General features: G+C 47.0%; 1 protein-coding gene across 3 annotated transcripts; it reads left to right on the top strand.

Moving 5' to 3' along the window:
- Nucleotides 1-323: 323 nt before the first annotated feature.
- On the top strand, nt 324-9760 carry LOC145714576 (uncharacterized). Of its 3 annotated transcripts, XM_081794175.1 has the most exons (4): nt 4149-7382; nt 7446-8026; nt 8612-9120; nt 9230-9760. In XM_081794175.1, the coding sequence occupies exons 1-2, from the start codon at nt 5476-5478 to the stop codon at nt 8014-8016; spliced, it is 2478 nt and encodes an 825-aa protein (XP_081650301.1). In that variant the 5' UTR covers nt 4149-5475; the 3' UTR covers nt 8017-8026; nt 8612-9120; nt 9230-9760. The 3 variants fall into 3 exon arrangements, 1 of the variants encoding a protein (XP_081650301.1); XR_014136904.1 differs by lacking the exons at nt 4149-7382; nt 7446-8026 and adding an exon at nt 324-732; XR_014136905.1 differs by lacking the exons at nt 4149-7382; nt 7446-8026 and adding an exon at nt 742-4064.
- The last annotated feature ends 6349 nt before the right edge of the window (nt 9761-16109 follow it).

Raw genomic sequence — 16109 nt, 5'->3', positions numbered from 1 at the left:
AGAGAGAAAAAGGATCTTAAGCAGGCTCCATGCTCAGTGTCGAGCGTGATGTGGGGCTCGATCCCACGATCCTGGGACTACGACTTGAGCCAAAACCGAGACTTGGATGCTCAACCAACTGAGCCACCCAGGTGCCCCTCACGTTAATTTTCAAATCTCACTTTATAAGCTATTATATATCATCTTCCCATTTTAATACAGTGGAAATTGATTCCACGAAGGTCTTGAAGATCCAAAGTATCTTAAATTTAATAATAATAATTTCAAAACAACTTGGCATGTATGAAGTGTTGTTGCGTTAATTTAAAAATAGTTCCAAGTTGTTATAAAGTTTAACATTGTATGAAAGCACTTCCTCAAAACATAGCTGTTTTGGAGATGGTGAATTTTTTTCCCTTAGGGATATGTGTGTCTCTTAAAAAAATTACTCTTCTTTGGATTGAAACCATGGCAAGGATCTCGCCTTATAGGTTTCAGTCTGCATTTTAATCAGGATTGTACGAATCATGGACTAGTTTCTGTTTCTCCCACTTTCTTTCCTTCTCCCCTATCTTTCAGGATTCCGTTGTCCCCTCCCTTTGGCATTTATAAGCACTAGTATGTACCTGGAACCATGTTAAGTGCTAGGAGTTCAGAAATGAAAGCATACAGTCTTTGTTCTCAAGGAACTGTCTAGTTGGTGAGAAAGAAGAATAAAAAAACTAATTACAGAATTGGTTCTGGAGTGGTCAGGTAAGTCTTCCTGGAGGAGGTAATGGTTGCATGATGATGAATGAGAGATGACAAGGAGATGAAACTAATCTTACTTGGAATATTCATGTTTTTTGGGCTATGATAGCATTCTTTATTAAAAAAAAAATGGGAGAGTAGAAAATTCCAAGGCTCCATCCCTCCATCAACGAGCTGGCAAAAACGGTCAGCATCAACTTTTATAGAACTCTGGAGTCTAGTTGAAAATTTCCAACAACCGGGGCAAAACCTAATGAAAGAAGCAGGTGCATTGCAGCAAGAGAGTTTGCTGATGTTTTAAATGATCTACTTCCCCTTCTCCGCATACCAGCCCGGAGGTGGCCATGAAGACAGCAGCCTGTACTTCTGGTGCAGGTTGCCAAGTGCCTGAGGGAGCAATACAGACCTTATTCCCACCGAACTGTGATTGTGGATTTCCATCTGTCTGGTGACTCCCTGAAGAACTGGCGCACGAGGGGATTGCCTTTGTTTGCCCGACACAGAGTGTTTCCAGCTCTGGGGCAGCTTCCCAGATGGCATTTGGCAAAAAGCACTTAAAGGCAAAAGAATTGGCCATAGCAGCCCGGGGAAAGGGATCGCAGTCAGGACAAGCAAGAGACAGATCAAAAAGGCTGGGAAGAGAGTGGGAAAGGGGGCATGCGGGGAAATGGGGGCTTTTTTTGAGAGAGAGAGAGAGAGGGAGAAAGAGAGAGTGAAAGAGCAAGCATGAGTGGGGGAGGAGCAGAGGGAGGGAGACAGAGAGGCCTAAGCAGGCTCCGCCCTCAGCCCAGAGCCCCATCTCACATCCTTGAGGTCATGACCTGAGCCGAAATCAAGAGTCAGACCCTTTACCGACTGAGCCAGCCATGTGACCAATACTGGATGCCTACTCAGAAAGGGCCTAATCCTCAGAGAAGATCCCAAACTTTCACCTCCAGCTGACCTTCAGGCTCTGTACAAGTGGAAAGTAAGGGTGAAGGCAGTGTTGTAAAGGGCCTGGCTAAGCATGGAAGGAGTGTTGCAACACAGAGGCAATCTGCAAAGAGTGGGGGAGCTTTTAAACTTCTGTAAAAAGATATTTTGGGGCTTCAGGTGTTTATAGATACTCTGTCAATACATTAGCTTACCGCTGAGCTAAAGGAACACAGACCTCAGTGGCCATGTAACAGAAAGAAAAAGAAACTTCTAGAAAAGTAACTAAAACAACTTCAAACAAGTAGCCACAACAAACAAAACAAAGAAAACTGGAGTCAATTTTTGTATATGGGCTGAGGTAATAGTCTACCTTCATTCTCTCACATGTGGACATCCAGTTATATCAGAGCAACTTGTTGGAGACTTATTGCCTCCTCATTGAATGGTTTTGGCACCTTGTCAAAAATCAGTTGACCCTAGATGCATGGGTTTATTTCTGAACTCTCAATTCTATCACAGTATGCCAGTACCACTCTGTTTTGATCCTCTAACCTTGTGTAGTAAGTTTTGAAATCAGGAAAAAAGGAATTCTCCAACTTTATGTATTTATGTATTTATTTAAAGTTTATTTATTTATTTTGAGAGAGAGACAGAGAGAGAGCTCAAGCCAGGGAGGGGCAGAGAGAAAGGGAGAGAGAGAATCCTATGTAGGTTCCATGCTGACAGCACGGAGCCTGACGCAGGGCTCGATCCCATGAACCGTGAGACCATGACATGAGCCGAGAACAAGAGTCAGACACTTAACCAGCTGAGTCACCCAGGTGCCCCTAATTTTCTTTTCAAAGATTATCTTGGCTGTTAGGGCCTCTTGCCCATGTTATTTTGGGGTCAGCTTTGACATTTCTGCAAAAGAAAAAGGCAGGGGTTTTAATGGGGATTTCATTGAATCTGTAGATCAGTTTGGAGAGTGTTGCTATCTTAATAGTATGACATCTTCCAATTTGTGAGCACAAGACATCTTTCTATGTATTTAGGTTTTCTTCAACTAATTAAAACTTTTTTAACGTTTATTTGTTTTCGAGAGCTAGAGACAAAGAGTGAGTGGGGGAGGGGCAGAATCCGAAGCAGGCTCCAGGCTCTGGGCTGTCAGCACAGAGCCCGATGCGGGGCTTGAACCCACCACACGTGAGATCATGACGTGAGCTGAAGTCAGATGCTTAACTGACTGAGCCACCCAGGGACCCCCTTTTAACTACTTTCAATGATGTTTTGCAGTTTTCAGGGTATATGTCTTGTACCTCTTTGGTTGAATGCATTCCTAAGTATTTTAGTGTTTTGATGCTATTGAAAATGGACTTATTTTCTTAATTTTTCTGGAGATGGAATTGCTAGTATACAGAAATACCGCTAATTGTTATATGTTGATCCAGTATGCTACTACTTTGCTGAATTTATTAGTTTTGGTAACTTTCTGGTGGATTATTGGGGAATTTTCATATAGAAGATCATGCCCTCTATAAAGAGAGAGAGTTTTACTCATTCCTTTCTAATTTGGATGTGTTTTAGTTCTTTTTCTTGACTAATTGCTCTGGCTAGAAGTTCCAGGACAATGTTGAACAGCAGTGGTGAAAGTGGCATTCTTGTCTGCTCCTGATCTTAGTGGGGAAGTTTGAGTCTTTCACCCTTAAGTGTAACGTTAGCTATTGATTTTTCATAAATGCCCTTTTTCAGGTTGAGGAACTTCCTATCTATTTTGCTTTTTGAGACATTTTTCTCGTGAAAATCTGTTGCATTTTTTTAAATGCTTTTTTGTGTATCTATTAGTTGATCACATGGGGTTTTTCCTTCATTCTAGTAATGTAGTGTATTACATTGATTGATTTTCACTTATTGAGCCACCTTTGTTTTCCAGAGATAAATCTCATTTGGGGGATTGACCATTTTGAAACATAGGATATATCCTTTTTTATGTTTTAACAGTTTTTGTCTTAAAGTCTTTGTCTGATGTTTGGAGAGCCACTCTAGCTCTCAGTTGGTTACTGTTTGCATGGAATAGCCTTTTCCATCTTTTTACTATCAAGCCAGTTTGTATCTTTGAGTCTAAAATGAATCTCTTGTATCCTGTTTAAAAAAATATTATCTCTTCTGTCAATCTCTGCCTGTTAATTACACACTATTTGCATTTATTATAATTACTGATAAGGAAGGACTTCTGGCATTTTGCCATTTGTTTTCTTTCTTTCTTTCTTTTGAAAGAAAGGGTGAGCAGGGGAGGGGTAGAGAGAGAGGGAAAGAGAGAGAATCTCAAGCAGGCTCAGCACTGTCAGCCCGGAGCCCAATGCAGGGCTCGAACTCATAAACCTCGAGATCGTGACCTGAGCCGCAATCAAGTCGGACACTGAACCAACTGAGCCACCCAGGTGCCCTTTGCCATTTTTTTCTAATATGTCTTATAGCTCCCTCTACCCCAATTCCTGCACTACTGCCTTCTTTTATGTTTCATTGATTCCTTTTTTTGTAAGAATTTTTATTTCCTTCTCATTTCCTTTTCTGCATATTGTTTATTTTCTTGGTGTCTGCTCTGGGATTGCAATTAAGATGTTAATTTATACCAGTATATTTTAGATTAAATACAAACTTAATTTCAAGTAGTATACAAAATCTTTCATTCTAGCTTATATTGTTATTGCCACAAATCACATCTTTGCAGATTTGTATTGTTTTATGCAGTCATCTCTTTCTGAACTTTTGTTTTGAGAGAGCGTGCCCACGCACACAGGCGCCCGAGTTGGGGAGGGGAAGAGGACGAGGGAGAGAGAGAATCCCAAGCAGGTTCCGTGCTGTCGGTGCAGAGCCCAACCCCGGGCTCGGGGCTGGATCTCATGACTGTGTATCATCATCTGAGCTGAAATCAAGAGTTCCGCGCTTGGCGGACTGAGCCGCCCAGACACCCTACGCGGTCATCTTTAAAATCCTGTATTTTAAAAAAGAGTTTCAAAATGCATGAATACTATTTTTGTACTTAGTTACTTTTAGCACGTGCTTTATTTCTGTGTGTGGGTTCCAGTTATCACTCGGTGCAGCTTAAGGCACTTCTTCGGCATTTCTTGTAGGGAAGACCCAGATTATGAGGGGAACATTTACTCTAAAAGTGGAAGACAGACACTCTCCGAGAACCGTCCATCAGGTGAACACGAGAGTGAATTTATAGGGCAAATTCAGAGCATTCATGGCTCAATCGCTGGATTTTCTTGAGGACAGGGACTCTAAGTTCATCGTTCAGAATGACGAGGGAAGTGTACAGTGTGACTGACCGTCGAAGGTTTGAAGGAGTACCGAAGAGTTATGGGCCAGAGAACCGAGGTAAGAATAGAACGGCGCCCATCGAGGCAACCCTGCCACCCGACTAGGAATTCATTCCACGATGCTGGGTATCGTCCCGAGGTTCTTAGAAACAAATTCTAACCCAGGCTCACGGCAGCGCCCCGTGCAGCCATCCAGCCTATTCGCCCTCTACGGGGCGCTCTTCAGAGGGAGGCGGCTCCCAGCAGGCCTTGCAGGGTGACTCAGGCGTCATCTCTGTGACGTGTAACACCCTCGCCGGGTGGGGCTGGCGCGGTGAGGGCGTCCGCTTTACTCTCTGTGAGGAAAGTGAGGCGGTGAGGGAGGAGAGGCTGAGGAGGAGGCCAGGACTGGAAAAGGACTGCGGTAGAACCGACTGGGGACGTGAGGGGTGGGCCTTTACGGGCGGCGGCAGGGGCAGCATTGCCTGCGAGACGGTTAGACGGTTATCTAGGCTCGCGGCCGTCAGTTAACTAGGCCGCAGCAGCCATGGCGGTCGACTTTGGGGACCACGCCAGCGGGTTCCGCCACACCGAGGTGATCAGGTTCATCAACGACGAAGTCCTCATGAACGGCGGTGGGCCGGATTTCTACGCGGCCTTGCGCTCGCGGCCCTGGGACGAGGTAGAGGAGCGGCTTCGGACGGTCCTGGCCGACCCGCAGGTGCCGCGTGCCACGAAGAGGGCCTGTGCGTGGAGCGCGCTCGCCCTGAGCGTGCGCGTGGGAGCCAGGCAGCGGGAGCAGCAGGAGCGCCAGGCCCGGCGGCTGCAGAGCCAAGTGGAGGAGCGCGAGACGGCTGCCTGGGCCCTGGCCTCCGAGCTGCAGCGGCTGCGCGGGGAGCGCGAGTGGGCGGTCGCACAGCTGCGCTCCACACAGGCTGCGCTGCGGCAGACTCTGGTCGAGTGTGACGCGCTTCGCGGGCGGCTGCTCCAGGTGGAGAGGGCCTCCCGGGTCGTGCCGCTGGCCCGCGAGAGAGTGCCTGGGCCTCCGGCCGAGCAACTTGAGGCCATAGCATGGCCCCGGAATGCAGATGTGGTGGCCAGGGGGCTGCGCAGCAGGCTGTATTTTGAGGCCCGGGTGCCGGCCCCGGTGGCTGTTCTCTACGTGCCGGGACCCCCGAGTCCCTGGGCTCAGGCCGTACAGCCCGCTCTGCCAGTGCCCGTGCGGTACTTGCTTCCGTTCCGTGCCCCGTTCCCCGTGGGATTCCCCGTCTCGCCACCTCTGCCGCCAGTAGTAGTCATGGATGCAGAAGCTGCAGTAGTTCCACATCAGATGCCTCCTCTGGGGATCGGGCCACCTGGTCCACGTGCTGCAGTGGGCTACCAAGAGGGGATGGTCCCACGGTGGGACCCGAGGAGCTGCAGCCAGGCGGAAGGTCCTGCGATCCTCCAGAGTGCAGTCCCCCTGAGGGACGTCAGAAGCCTTAGCCAAGAAGGTCCGCAGCGGCCTCAGGGGATGGTTCCTGTCAGAGATAGCTGGAGCCAGAGCCAGAGCCAGGAAGAAGATCCAGAGAACACTCAAAAAGTGGTCCCCCTTGGGGATAGCTGGAGCCACAGCCAGCAAGAAGATCCCGAGAGAGCCCAGGGGACGGTTCCTGTCGGGGAGAGCAGGAGCCACAACCAGGAGGAAGGTCCAGAGAGGGCCCAGGGGGTGGTTCCTGCTGGGGACAGCCGGAGCCGGAGCCAGGAAGAAGGTCCGGGGTGGGCCAAAGGAATGGCCACCCTTGGGGATGGCTGGCGCCAGAGCCAGGAAGACCGTGCAAAGAGGGCCTGGGGGATGGTTCCCGTCGGGGAGAGCTGGAGCCACAGCCAGCAAGAAGATCAAGAGGTGCTCCAGGGGGTGGTCCCCCTTGGGGAGAGCTGGACCCAGAGTCAGCGAGAAGGTCCAGAGAACCCCCAAGGAATGGTCACCCTTTGGGGTAGCTGGAGCCAGAGCCGGGAAGAAGGGCCAGGGTGGGCCCAAGGAATGGTTCCTGTTGGGGATAGCTGGAGCCACAGCCAAGAAGAAGATCGAGAGATGCCCCAGGGGGTGGTACTTCTTAGGGATAGTTGGAGCCTCAGCCAGGAGGATGATCTAGGGAGGCCTCAGGGGATGGTCTCCTTTGGGGATAGCTGGAGCCAGAGCTGGAAAGAGGGTTCGGAGAGGCCTCGGGGGATGGTACTCCTTAAAGATAACCAGGGCCAGAGCCAGGAAGAAGGTCCAGAGAATCCTCAGGAGATGGTTCCCTTTGGGGATAGTTGGAGTCTCAGCCAGGAAGAAGGGCCAGCAAAGGCCCAGGGGATGGTCCCCTTTGGGGGTAGCTGGGGCCTCAGCCAGGAAGAAGGTTCGGGGCGATCCCAGGAGATGGTTACCTTTGGTGCCAGCAAGATGAATAGCCGGGAAGAAGATCCAGAGAGGCCCTGGGAGATGGTACCTCTGGGGGCCAGTGGGAGACACAACCAGGAAGAAGATCCAAAGAGGCCTCAGGTGATGGTGCCCCTGGGGGCCAGTAGGGACCACAGCCAGGAAGAAGGTCCAAAAAGACCCCAAGGGATGGCCCCCCTTGTTGCCAGCAGAAGCAGTAGCCACGAAGAAGATCCAGAGAGGCCTCAGGAGATGCTCTCCTTGGGGGCCAGCGGGAACTACAGCCAAGTAGAAGGTCCAAGAAGACCCCAGGGGACGGGGGACAGAAGACGCCATAGCCAGGAAGAAAGTCCAAAGAGGTACCCCCCGGGGTTTAGGAGGAGCCACAGCCTGGAAGAAGGTCTACAGAGGCCCCAGGCGCCCCCCCAGGGGGACAGCCGGAGCTGTGGTGTGAGGGAAAGCCCAATGAAACAGCAGCCTCAGGGGCAGAAGGCCAAGCAACCAAAAGGGAAAAAAGCTCTGCGTCTCCTGCACCAGGAGAAGTCTGCCTCAGGCTGCGGCCCAGAGAGTTGGGAGTGCCCACGGTGTAAAGCCATGAATTTTTCATGGCGCAAGGCCTGCTATAAATGCAAGGAAGTCTGTGTGGACGTTGAGAGTAGAGGCCTGGACCCAGGACCAACTCACTGATTTAAGAAAGGTAAGTAAGAATGAAAACGAAAGAAAAGACCGATTTCATAAGCCCAAAGAAAAACCAATTTCATAAGACCCTCTTCTGACCAAAAAGTAACTTATGTACCTCACAGATTTGCAAACCAAAATTGGTGTAGAGAGAATTAAAACAATCCGTTATTCTATTACCCAAAGTAACAACTTTTTATCGTTGTGGGTACTACATACACACATAAATGCAAATGTATTTATATACTTTTTAAAATTTACTTGAACAAAGACTGCTTTTGAGGATCATATTCTTTAAAAAGGAACTTCTCTTAATTGCACTGACATTCACAGGTGGTGGATTCTGAATGGCTGATGCCGATTGGTGGACACCCCGGAGAAGCTGAAGTCTTGGAGCCTTCCCCCGCCCTCCCCTCCACTCTCTTCTGTTTTCTTATTCACGTCCTTTTTTCTGAAAGTGCTGTGTCTTTGGCTGGGAACAGCCATGTCTTTTTCGAGTTATAACTATACTGAGTTTCAGGAGCACTGCTTTTCCTGGGAAATGCTATTGTTCCTTTGTACATGGCTACAGTGTTCATGTTTGCTCCTGGTTTTTATTTTATAGGTGAGGGCCTGTTTTTGTGTCTCCGAGCCCCACAGAAATTGTTTGTTGCTGAAGAAGCTGAACCTGTCCCATTAGAAGATCTTCTAAGAGTTTACAGAAATCACACTTGATTCCTGCTGACCTGCACCTCATCGAGACCCCCGTTGGCTGGAGCGGAGAGGAGTGAGAGGAAGTCGGGGAAGAGGAGATGCTTTGGCGCTCGTTAAGGCGGAAAGGAGGGCAAAATGATTTCGTTAGAATTTAATTTCTCTGTTGGGACAAGGAATTAATTTGGAAGAGTTGGGTGTTGTGGTGTTAAATTCTGTGATAGCAAATTTGATAGATAACATTTAATTCATTACACAAATCGTTATTGTCTGGTATGTGTTAAGAGCTAGACTTATATGTTAATATCTGGTGCACACATTATAACTTGATTTGATGAGTTTGGTTAGATACCAGGAGAGAGCCTAACTTGGGATACAAATTACATGAGGACTTCTTTGCCTTGCATAGAGCGTGGCTTTCAGGTAAGCCCAACTGACATAATTTCCAGATATTTTTGTAGTTCTGGGGGTAACAGCAGAGACTTTCATGACAGGACTTGAGTCACCAAATTGCTCATCTCATTGTTCCCAGGTGAGACAAGTGAGCAGCGGCCAAGATCAGGAAAGTGGCTTCATGAAAGTATGGGCAGGACATTTCTGATAACTGTGCTGGTTTCTTCCTTTGAGAGGAACAGCTATCCTTCTGGTTGCCTGAAAGACGGCTGAGTCACTTAGAGAAAGACAGTGCCTGGGGGAGTGTCGGCTACACACTCAGGCCCTCAGCTTTGGGCCACCACCATCCCAAGCCCCTTTCCAGTCAAGAGTGGATGAAGAACAAAATGGATTCCGAGGGCAGACGTCGTGCCATGGACGGTGCTTCTCTCGGGAAGGCTAACTGGATTAAAAAAGAACTGCACCAACATTTTTGGGAACGCCCCCGGGCCCCTTCTCTTCCATTGGCTGTCCGCTCCCCTGAGGTGGGGGGAGCCCCGGGGGGTGGGAAGTTCCACCGTCTCCAGTCTGAACAAAAGGTGTTCTTGAGTTCCCCCGGGAAATCCCGGCCCACCAAGCTCAAACTCTTGTCAGAGGTTTCTGATCGTAACAATAAAGAGCGTGCACCGGCTTGCCGTGTCTCCTGGGTGCTGTGTCTCCTCGGGGCAGGCAGTTGAAACCTGCATCTTCCCACGGTCCCACCGAAGTGAGGGAAAGTTCGATCCCACAGACTATTAGGGGGCCTCTCCTCTTCCGGCCGGTCACCCAAGAATGGGAGGAGGAGGAACGTCCCTGAGGCCTTCAGTCCACTGTGATCGTCCCTGCGCCTCTCACTGTCCGCGTCCTCTCACAGTCCCCTGAAGGCGGGCCTCTCTGCTGCTCCTGGGCCCGTGGGGCACTAGAGGTGAGGTGGAGAGGGGGCTTCTGTCTAGGCCGGGAGCCCGAATGCCTGTGTCCAGGCTCCCCGTGTGCACCAAGAAGCCATTTCCCCGAGGCCCCGTCTCCTAGACGTCCAACGAGCAGAAATTTCCCTTCTGCGTTTCTGTCCCGCAAGGCACTGTCCCCTCCCTCCTATGCATAATCCCATCGAGGTGCTCAGATTCCGGAAAACAGCCAGGTTCTGGCAGAAATGTTCCCAGAGGCAAACGGAGTGGAGCCTGGCTGCCTGCTTGGTATAGGGACAGGGAAGGGGCAGAGAACTGATCCTACCCCACCAGCTTTTTCTCTCCCCTCAGTCCTGATAACCGGCAGGCCTTGCTTACTAGAAGGGGGCCCTAGGGAGGAAGAGAACCATCAAGGACGTCGACCCAGAGCTAGGTTTTCTGGGTTACGGGCTGGTTTTGTGATACTCTTGTGTGTGCTCATAGCTCCCTGGGATTTGGGGAGGATGGGACACAGGTGGGACTTGGGAGTTTTCCAGAATAATCCATTTTGATGTAATCGGTTATTCCAGATGTCACTACAGTTGCTTCGTTTACGGTTTCAAATGGACTCTGTTGGCATGCCTTTAGGTCTGCATGAAAGCAAACTCACCCTGTGCATAGCTTTTACATAGTTTAATATTATCACAGTCTTTCAGTGTTGACTTTTTCCAAAACAACCTGAATCATTAACGTTGTCAAATCACTACTTTTTTCTGGGCTGGGTACACACACAAAAAAGGTAGCAGGTTTCTGAGGCCAGAACCTGGGCTTTGGAGTTGGAGAGACCCGAGTTCAGATACTTGCTCTGCTATTCACTAGCTGTGTGATGTTAAACAAGTTACTGGACTTCTCTGAGCCCTCAACAAGTGGTTGTTCCTTTCCTTACCCTCAGGGTTCTGCTCTGGATGCTGTGGTAACGAGTACAAGAGATTATTAATGATGCCAAGAGCTACCACTGAGTACTTCCTATGTGCCAGACACTCTAAGCACATTACCCCTTTTAGTGACTGTAAGGTATGAATAGGTACCCATATTGATAGTTCTTCAAGGAGCACCTGGGTGGCTCAGTTGGCTAAGCGTCTGACTTCGGCTCAGGTCATGATCTCACAGTCTGTGGGCTGGAGCCCCACGTTGGGCTCTGTGCTGACAGCTCGGAGCCTGGACCCTGCTTCGGATTCTGTGTCTCCTTCTCTTTCTGCCCCTCCCCTGCTCACACTCTGTCTCTCTCTCAAAAATAAGTAAGCATTAAAAAAAAATAGTTCTTCAAAGTGAGTAGTATTACCCCCATTTTACAGATATGGCAACTCCATACCCAAATTTGGGATTTTGTGAAGCCTGGCTTCAAAATGAAATTTTACTTGTTCTAATGTCTGTGTTTTTCCCATTATTGTACCCTAACATTTTACTCTGATATATTTGCACGTTAGCCTGGATCGTCAATGCCTAAATCCAATGAAATGATGGTAATGGAGAGACTCGGAAGCATAGTGGCAGTCTGGTGGTCATGGCCAAGCTGTTCTTTTGGAATTTCTCAAGCTTTGTGATGTGACCGCCTAGGCTGCTGCCAGTGAGTAGGACCACTTATTATCTCATGACTGCAAGACAGAGAGGGGGTGGTGGTGGTAACTTAGGTAGTGGAAGCGATTTGTATTTGATTCAGCAGACCAGCCTCATGAAAAGTTTGTATAGAGCCGAGTTCAATACTGTTAAGATAGAGCCCATCTTGACTGCTTATCTGAAGTCTGTCTGAATTCCTTAGTTTTTGTTTTAAGTGGGTAAGGTGCCAGCCGTAACAGTCTAATATATATGCATGTATACTTTTCAGCGACGAAGTAGGGGGAAAGGAGACTTCAAAAGCTTCAGATTTGTGTTGCAAAACGGAGAATAGAATGGATGTGTTCTAGACCGTGGTACCAAATCTATGACAGAGTGGCAAAGAAATACATAATTTCCTTACCCCATGCTTTGTAAAGTCTCAACGCCGAATGGCAGTGGGTTCGTAGTCTGTGGTGCAGTGTGTTTCTCACTTCTAGCATGTGATAGAGTGAGTGCGTCCACTGGAACTAAGCCTCACATAAACTTAAGGATACCGAAACAATCCTGGCCTAGGACCGTGTGAGGTTGCTGTTGAACAGATTTTTCTCATGGACTGTGTTTGTTCTTTGGCACTTAAGGCTGGTGTCCAAGACCACAATGAAATAGGCAGAGGAAGTGCTGCCATACCGGGTACCCATACCCCCGAGGGACCTAGTACAATTCCTTGAGTACAACTTCCTATATGGTTCACACTAGATGCACTCAATGAACCGAAGAATCCCTCCAGTAAGGTCAGATCCTGGCCCATCTAGCCCAACTTCTCTGGGGCATAAAATGATTGTGAAAAAAAGCATCCTACCCTCCCTACTGTCAACTCTAGAGGCAAGAAATGCCAGTAGGAATCCCTAGCTGCTTTTTCTTACTTTATACATCAAGCAAACAGTGCGCATGCAGAGAACGCTTCCTGTGCACTGGGCACAGCGTTAGGCAACGTGGAAGTCCTTATTACTGCCCTCTACAATCTCCTGTTCTATTAGAAGAAATGAGACAAATCTACACCAAACAGTAGTTATCAGCCTTTTCATCAATTGTTACATCATATTTTCTGACCTGGAGATGTCAGTTTTTAAAAGGTTCTGTGTATCAAACAGCACTATTTAACAAATGATTATTTTCTCACTTAAAATTAAGAAAGCACGTATCTTGGGGCGCCTGGGTGGCTTGGTCGGTTAAGCGTCCGACTTTGGGACTTCGGCTCAGGTCATGATCTCACGGCCCGTGAGTTCGAGCCCCGCGTCGGGCTCTGTGCTGACCGCTCAGAGCCTGTAGCCTGTTTCAGATTCTGTGTCTCCCTCTGTCTCTGCCCCTCCCCTGTTCATGCTCTGTCTCTCTCTGTCTCAAAAATAAATAAACGTTGAAAAAAAAGTTAAAAAAAAAAAAGAAAGCACGTATCTCTCTAAGGTTCCCTCGCACAAACTTGATACAATTCCAAATAAGTGGTCATTTGTCACTTACGTTTAGGATTTTTGTGAGGATTCAGTGAATATTACTATTACCATTATTATTACATGCAGCCTGCTCATGGGTGAATGGACCATTTTACTAGGCTCTCTCTAATCCTGACAATACCTCAGAACCCATTCATTACTACCTTCTTAAGCTTCTGTGAACTCTATCACGTGCTTCTGTGAGCGCACATTAGGAACAATCTGTGTAGAAAGCTAGTAGTTTTAATACATGTTAAATACCGGTAAGTGTTAAAGGATTTTTAAAAAAAAATACAAGTTGAGTGTGTATCATTTTGGGTTACAGACCTTCCAGGGTAGCTGGATGGTTTCAAATTGTCCCCCCAGTCAACAGAAACAGTTGCTGAGAAAGTTAACTTTGTTTTACTTGGAAATAATATGCAGTGTTCCAGCTCTACTTGTGACATTTGCTAGCTCTTCATCTTTTACGTTTATACCTCCTATTTTAGGTTTGATTCTTCATTCTACACTACCTTACAAAAATTATTGCACACAGGGCAGAAACCTGTGATTACTTTTGTGGGGGGTAGCGTTTAACTTTACCCCAGTGTTTATAAGATGATGGCAAACAGATCTCTGAGGGTTTTGCCTGTAAGTAGAAGTTTTAGGATATTTAGTCCCATTTATTTTTTGCTTGATATATATTTACTTCGATAATTTCAGTGGCCATATTGGTTCCAGGAAAGAAAAGGACAGAGCAAGTATTGAAAATTTCATACCTTGGAGCGCCTGGCCGGCTCAGTCAGTGGAGCTTGTGACTCTTGATCTCAGGGTTGTGAGTTTAAGCCCCACATTGGGTGTAGAGATTACTTAAAAATAAAATCTTAAAAAAAAAGAAAATTTCATAACTTTACCACTACAATTCCTGATATTGTCCAGTTTTGAAACTTCAGAACATATATGACATGCTTTGGAAAAGACTCCTACTATTGAACTCCCCACTGATCGATGTTTCTAGCATTTTTTCATGAAATATTTATTCCTGGGAAGGAAAAGAAAAATGATGCCAGTGTTGCATCTGTAACTACAAAATGCATTCAGAAATCGACCATTAGCTGTTTGGCTTACTGGGTTATGATATTTCCTTCGCCAAATTTTGGTGTTCGTGGTGGATAGATCAAAGTGGTCGTCCATGTTTCAAAAACATCAGCGGTTTCTTTAAAAATGTTTAAAAAAATGTATAGGCAAAACAACAGTCTCTTGTACTTTAACCTTTAGGTTTAAGCTCCTGTGGCAGAACTTTATTTTTGAGCTTCCAAGAAAGAGAACAGATTTTTAGAAGAAAAGCTGGAGCCTCCTTTACAATGAAGTGATATTTTCTTGCATTGCTATCATACCCAGAGTGCTCCCACTCAGGATGAAGGGAGGTAGAAAGAAGATTCAGTCATGATCCAAACGCAACTGGGTTGATGAAACCAGAAGGGCTACATGATGATTTTTTTTTTTTTTTGGTCTGTCAAGTGCCAAGATGTGTGATGTGAAGTGGTGTTTCTATAAAGCAAAACGAGGCAGACCACAGGATAGATGTTGGTAAGCAATGGATGTGAAAGAAGGCAGTGTCAGAAATGATGTACTCCTTTGAGAAAGCAAGAAACCACACTCTCTGCAGAGGGTCCTCTCCACGAAGGGAAAGAGGAGAGGGGAAACGAAGGTGCTAAGTAGGTCAGGCACTCTGTCAGGATCTGGATGGACCAGGAGGAATATACCATTGTAGGTTCTAGTCACATCACATACGTTATTTCATTTTATCTTCATGGGGAAAGATAATTAATGCCTGGCAAAGAGTGGCCTTCATTTGGTTGAGTAAAAGGAGAAAAAGGCAAATTGGGCAATGAGACCTTACACGTGCATCCAGGCCCGCCCAGGATAGAAGACGCCCAGGCCACTCAGTGTTCTCTTGCTTTACTTTCATTTTTTAAAGTTCTTGTTTAAAAAATTTTTTTTAATGTTTAGTATTTATTTTTGAGAGTGAGAGAGACAGAGCATAAGCGGCAGAGGGGCAGAGAGAGAGGGAGACACAGAATCTGAAGCAGGTTCCAGGCTCTGAGCTGTGAGCACAGAGCCCGACGTGGGGCTTGAACCCACGAACCGTGAGATCATGATCCGAGCCAAAGTCAGACACTAACCGACTGAGCCACCCAGGCACCACTAAGTTTTTATTTCAATTCCAGTATAGTTAACACACAGTGCTATGTTAGTTTTGGGTGTGCAATATAGTGATTCAGTGTTCTGTTACTTTATATGAGTAAGCTGATGATCTAGACAGGCCCGGACGGATAGACCTTGACTCTGTAAGAGCCTTTCAAAACATACTAATCAATGAGGCCCAGGCTAAAACAGTGTACCTGATCTCATAAAGCATATAGATGGACAGAGACATGCTACAAGTCAGGGCATGAGAACAGTTGACACTTGAGAGGTATAAGAATATTCTAGGAGTCGGGGCACCTAGGTGGCTCAGTTGGTTAAGCGTCTGACTCTTGATTTCAGCTCAGGTCATGATCTCACGGTTTGTGAGATCCAGCCCCACAATGGGCTTTGTGCTGACAGTGTGGAGTCTGCTTGGGATTCTCTGTCTCTCTTCTCCCTCTGCCCCTCCCTCCCTCTCAAAATAAATAAATAAACATTTAAAAAAAAAAGAATATTCTAGAAGTCAAATACAGTTGCTAGATAGGAGAACAAAGCCCGACCAATTCAGTGCAATGACCTCAGAATTAAGGTTGGGAGGCAGAAGAGGATATCGGTGAAACACACAAGCTCAGAAGTCAGCAGCCTGTATTCAATTCTCAGGCCCGACAATGACCAGTTCTTTGTGCCACATTGAGCAAGCTACCTAGGCTCTTGAGTTTTGGCTTCTCCGTTGGTAAAATGGAGGTAATAATTAAGAATAATAATACTTAATTTGCTTCATAGGGCTGTTGATAGAAATAAATGAGATAATGCATGCAAAGTGCTTAGCAGGAATGCCTAGAATGTAGTATGCGGTTAGCAAATC

The sequence above is a fragment of the Panthera onca genome, chromosome X (assembly GCF_046562875.1).
Source record: "Panthera onca isolate mPanOnc1 chromosome X, mPanOnc1 haplotype 2, whole genome shotgun sequence".
Classification (NCBI taxonomy): domain Eukaryota; kingdom Metazoa; phylum Chordata; class Mammalia; order Carnivora; family Felidae; genus Panthera; species Panthera onca.
The sequence above is the reverse complement of the archived record's forward strand: the minus strand, read 5'-3'. Positions and strand labels throughout refer to the sequence as shown.